Source organism: Penaeus monodon, chromosome 30 (genome assembly GCF_015228065.2).
Source record: "Penaeus monodon isolate SGIC_2016 chromosome 30, NSTDA_Pmon_1, whole genome shotgun sequence".
NCBI lineage: Eukaryota > Metazoa > Arthropoda > Malacostraca > Decapoda > Penaeidae > Penaeus > Penaeus monodon.
Window position 1 is genome coordinate 32,267,167 of NC_051415.1, and position 5,799 is coordinate 32,272,965.

The window sequence follows — 5,799 nt, forward strand, 5'->3', positions numbered from 1 at the left end:
AGGGGGAATAACCGAGTGTGCCTGAGGTGGCCTGGGATAGGCGGTGGCTGCGCGCACACGGGGCCCGTACTGATGCCCAGTGTTTGGTCTTTGCAGGCAGAGGCGGTGTGGTTGAGGAAGGGAGGGGGTGCAGGTGACGGTGCTGATGATGCCACTTCCGCCGCCTCTGGCCGGCCTGCGTGCCCCGTGTGCGACGCCGCCTTCTCCTTCCAGTCGCAGCTGCGGCGCCACATCCGCTACGAGCACCCCAATGTCGACGCGCAGCGCATCCTGGCCGGGAGCTCGGTGGGGGCGGCGCAGCACCAGGAGGACCTGCTCATGGATATGAAGGAGGACGCGGTGGGGGACAACGCCCCAGTGCCCTTCAACCTGAGCTGTATCTGGTGCGACTGCGACTTCAACGTGAAGGAGGCCTACGACGAGCACCTGGAGGAGCACAGCAAACAAGCCTACCAACAGTACCTGGAGATGCTGCTGGAGCCCTTCGAGGGCGCCGAGAGCGTCGTCATCGACAAGGTGGAGGAACAGTGGGAAAGTGGGGGAGAGGGGGGCGAAGAGGCTCCCTCGGGCGAGGGCGGATCGCCGCGGAAGAGGCCGGCGGCAGACAGCAAGGAGACTGACAGCTTGAAAAAAAACAAAACGAGCCGCGCCTCTGAGCAGGACAGTTTGAAGTGTGAATACTGTGGTTTCTCGTCTCTCGTTTGCGTGTCGATGGAGCGCCACATGGACAAGTGTCACGACAGCGTGGCTAGACAGTGTCGCCTGTGCAAGGAGCAGTGCATGGATGCCTCGTCCCTCAAAGTCCATTTGGTCCATCACTTCAATGGAGTGATGACGTGCCCGGTATGTCCGGTGCGGTTTTCCATCAGGAGTCACTTGTTGGCTCACCTGGAACTTTGCCATAATTCTGGGTATGCGATCACTTGCTCACAGTGTAATTTAACTTTTAATGAATATGAAAATTTTGAGGCTCACGAGGCACGTGAACACGGGCATGGGGGTGTCAGAGTGTGCGAGTTGTGTCTGAAGGAGGTGTTAGCCTTTGACTTCCACAAACACATGTTGGATCACGAGGACGCTGCCGTGGCGAACGGCGAGACACAGCCGCACGCATGCAACCTGTGCCGCTCCAGCTTCATGTTTGCCACCCAGCTCTACCGCCACAAGTACAAGGACCATCCTGAGTCGTTTGCTTATAAGTGTGACGAGTGCGAGCGCAAGTTCCGCACGGAGTGGATGCTCCTGTCCCACAAGTGGGGGCACAAGTACGGCTCGCATCAGTGCCCCGCGTGTAAGCTCAAATTCCGGCAGGTGGACCAGCTGAAGAGGCACTTGTTGGGCGCGCACCCTGAGGTGGACGGCTTCTGCTGCAAGTACTGCCCGATCACACTCAAGAACTACTCCACATACGTTCAGCACCTGAAGTTCAAGCACCCGAAAGAGGCCGGCTACGACAAGCGGCCAGTGAGGTGCAAGATCTGCGGGGAATCCTTTGCTCACAAAGTTCAGTGGAAGTACCACATGCGCAACCACATCCAGGCCATGCAGACGTGCGAGGTGTGTGGCATCACAGTCAAGAACCTGGAGATCCACATGAACCTTCACACTAAAGAGAAAAAGTACGAATGTCAACAGTGTGGAGCGGTGTACCACAACAAGGCCAGTTTCCACTTCCACATGAAACGGGTTCACATGGGGCAGGAGGTGCGGAAACACATCTGCCACACGTGCAAGAAGGGTTTCCTCACCCCAGCCGACTTGCGCATCCACCTTTCGCGTGTCCACCACGGGGAGAGGAACTTCTGGTGCACGACGTGCAGCAAGGGCTACAAGAGCAAGGTGTCCCTCACGTACCACCAGAGGCTGCACACGGGGGAGAGGCCCCACCAGTGCACCCTGTGCGGCAGGTCGTTCCGGGTGCCATCCTACCTCAAGCGGCACATGGAGCACGACCACCGCGCGCAGTATCCGGGCGTGTATTTCAAGCAGGGGCGGCCCAAGAGCCAGGAGCAGCGCGGCCAGCCCCGACGGCGCAACACGCAGCAGGCGGGCCAGGAGGACGCGCGCGCCGCAGAGCTTGCCGAGGGCCTGGAGGACGGGTCTGCGCCGATCCCTGAGATAGTTCAAATCACCGTGCCGATGGAGATGGGGGGCGAAGTCATCTCGGCCGTGGGCAGCGTGCAGGACCTCGGCCAGGACCAGAGCTACGACGTGGAGCAGGACGGGGTTGTCTACGTTGTCTATGAGAGTTAAAATCCGAAATTGAAAATCGCAATTTTTATATTTGGGTTTTGTTTATTTAACTTAATTTTGTTACATTTTACTGTTATAGGGGGAAATATGGGAAGAGTACGCTCTTTTCTTATTTACTGATGGAACGTTATGTAAACATTCGACTAACTTATATATTTTTTGTAAATTTTTAAAGAAGACTTGTGTCATTCCCAAAGGTTTAAATTCAGACACTGATCCATATGTAAGGATGAAAAACTTTTACAATCCCAGTGATACGGTAATCTTTTTCAATAAAGGTCTTATGAAAATTACCTGTTTATTTGTGTATGAACTAGCCTATTACGCTTGAGAAAAAAATGGATTACACTGAAGAAATCAGTAATCACGATATCAACCTTGTCTCAACGATACTACCTCGATCTAGTTTTGCCCCCCCCCCCCCCTGCTCCTAGTTTACGTAACCGGCCGCGAGAAGGAACTGCGAGCGGGCGTGCGGACGAGGGTTATCGCAATGCAATGCATGAATAAAGGGCATCGTCATGAAGATTAGAATATGGCCTTCATGAAGTTACCCGACTGGTCTTTGTCATCGTTATGCGATTCGATGTGAAGAATTGTAAGGATGGGCGTTCGTGGACTAGACTTCGAGCTGTGGTAGTTGGGTTGATGTCTATTTCGGCAGAGTGGTTGCTTGGTAGTGAGAAAGTTCGCCCAAAATACAAACTTTTATTGGCTGGAAAGGAACGACAAAATCGGCAACTTTTTATTTGGAGAACCGTCTTCCGTCTGCCTTGCGGTCGCCATCATGAGCTGTCTGTACTGGACCGGCTTAACCAGTGGCGCACCCTGAATATTTGTCGATAGGGAGGTCATGGAAACGTTAAGTTATGGCTAAAAAAAAATAATGCAAATTATTATTGTTTACCGTGTTTTTGAAACTTACATAAGACTTCAGGACTTCAAACGACTTCGTCATTAGTATGAACATTATACAGGACAATACCGTGTTTTTGAAACTTACATAAGACTTCAGGACTTCAAACGACTTCGTCATTAGTATGAACATTATACAGTCGTACTAAACGAAATCAATTCTGAGATTCCTAGCAACCCAGGAGGATGGTAGTTCGGGAGAGCAGAACGTACCAGTAGGTACGCCGGCTGACTCCTTGTTTCGAAACTATGAGATTACGGTGTGGAACCCCTTATTGTGACACGATGGTTTCATATTTTGGCTTTAATATTTGTCGATTAAATAATCTGGAACCGTATATACGAAGCAACAATGAGGTAGCACATTCATGCAACATGATGCATTGTGATAACACTCGTGAGCAAATGGAAGAAACCCTAGCCCTTACCCCTCCCCTCCAGCCCTCCTACGTAACCCGTCGCGCAGACAGGTGCAGGGGGGGGGGGTAGAAACCTCGGACCTGGACAGTGCGTGTAAATGTGTGTGAGTGTGCTTCCGTGTGTTTGCATGCAGATCGAGCGCGGGAGACGAGAGACAGAGGCTGAGTGAAGGGTCTCTTGATCCGGCACAGGAGTACCACCTATAAACGTATTATGCATTTTTGACAGTACAAAGCTAAAAGGAAATAAGAGGCTTGTAGAAAATAAAAAGAGCCAGGCTAATATAGTGTTACATGGTTCATTTGAAATGCTATGAGCTGTTACATTTAACTATCTACACTTCAGAAATGTCTGTCAACAAAGTCGAACATCATATAACACTCGTAGGACACAAATAATTCAAGCAATTTGAAATATTTGTGCTTAATGAAACTGACTTTCAATGACCAGAAAGTTTGTTTATATATGACTGGCACAGCTCTTATGTAATAGGCTGATTTATTTGAGTGCCACATGCTACTTTCGGTAAAAAGAAATGTTCGTTTCAATGCCGGAGAGAGCACAGAGCTAACTGAATTGTTTCATGTAAGCTCTGTTCACGTATTTATTTATATATTTATTCTTTGGTAGAAAGGGCAGACATTCGTTATCTGTATTGATAAGCTGGCTGCTTATCTGGCAAGAGAGTATACTGTGTGAGTCCTGTAAGAGGAAATTCGGCATGAAGTATGATTTTCGCGCAGGGGGCAGTGATCCCAAAGTCAATTCTTATCATAAACACTTGCAGAGTGCTACTGGCACAGTGTCCCTCTATCCTTCCTGGAAGTGTGAACCAGCAGTCTTGGTGTTCCAGGGATCCGCTGTTGCCGCCGCCACCAGCACGCGTAGCCTGCGGAGGAAGCTCCCTGACTCCCCTGCCAAGATGGCTGGCCAGACTGCCTTGGCGCCTCCCCTAGACCAGACGCAGAAGGCGGAGGGGGACACCGGCACAGCGGACAGGCCGAGAGGATCTTCTGCTAGCTCTCCTCCCCTTAAGGAGGAAGCTCACTGCTCCTCTGATGTCCATTGCCCTGCCTGCACTGACGTCCTGCCCAGTCTTGCCCTGGCAAAGGAACACTTCAAGAAGGTCCATTCTGACCTCAAGGCCGTAAGGTGTGCTGTGTGCAATGAGGAGGTAAAGGGGAGGTTTATGGGCTACCTCAGCCACCTGAGGACCCAGCATAAAGACAGAAGCTTGGCAGAGGTGACACAGGATGGCGAGGTAAGAGCAGACCGGGGGCAGGTGGAGGACGGCGCCAAGTGCCGTGAGTGCAAAGTGTGCCACAAGAAAGTGCGAGCATCACTTTTCTCTCGGCACGTCGCCAAACACAAACGCGTCCCGTGTCCGGAGTGCAAGACGCTTCTCGTCCCGCACTGCCTCAAGAGACACATAAACGACTGCCACACCAAGAAGATCTCGTACCCGTGCCCTGAGTGTCCCGCCGTCTTCCACGACGCCTCTAATCTGCTCAGCCACCGCAAGAGGAATCACCTGGGGCAGGCAGCCCGGCGGCACCTGTGTGAAGTGTGCGGGAAGAAGTTCGTGATGCCGTCTGACCTGCGCACGCACGTCGCCGGCGTCCACCACAACGTGAGGAAGTTTGTGTGCGAGTTTTGTGGCCTAAGGTTTAAGATCTCGTCTCAGCTCACCTATCATCGGCGAATGCACACCGGCGAGAAGCCTCACGTGTGCCAGGTGTGCGAGCAGTCCTTTGCTAAACCCAACGTGCTGGCCAAGCACATGCGGCGGGTGCACCGGCAGGAGTACCATGGGAAGTACAGGAAGAGGCTGCAGGCGTCGGAAACCCAAGCAGCCAAGAACGAGAGCGCGGTGCGACACGCTCCCGCTCTGCCCAAAAAGGACGACCTGATGCTCGAGTTCGTTCACGTTGACCAAGTTGTAGAGCGGCTGGAGGACGTGGTGGCAGGCGGGCCCGTCCCCCCGGTGGCCCAAGGGGTGTCCCGGATGGGCGACGGTGACGGCAGTATGGTGGTTGCTCCTATGTATTCCCTGGCGGAGGACGGCGTAGAGCCGATGGCCGCCTCTCCCGCGGGAGTGCCCATTGCGGGAGCCTCCCGAACCATCCACGGCGTCGGATACTTCCGCGCAGACGATCGGTCCTCGTCCCCGCGGGCGTCCTACGATCCCCTCACGCCGTCAGCCGCCCCTGG

The 5,799-nt window shown here is 53.1% G+C and overlaps 1 protein-coding gene across 1 annotated transcript in view; it reads left to right on the top strand.

The window, feature by feature from the left end:
- Window positions 1-2,552, top strand: part of LOC119592718 (zinc finger and SCAN domain-containing protein 2-like) — a 34,693-nt gene extending 32,141 nt beyond the window's left edge. The window contains exon 6 of the mRNA XM_037941652.1: window positions 97-2,552. Coding sequence (XP_037797580.1) covers window positions 97-2,253 — 2,157 coding nt within the window. The 3' untranslated portion in view covers window positions 2,254-2,552. The remainder of the gene's footprint in view (window positions 1-96) is intronic.
- Window positions 2,553-5,799: the final 3,247 nt, after the last annotated feature.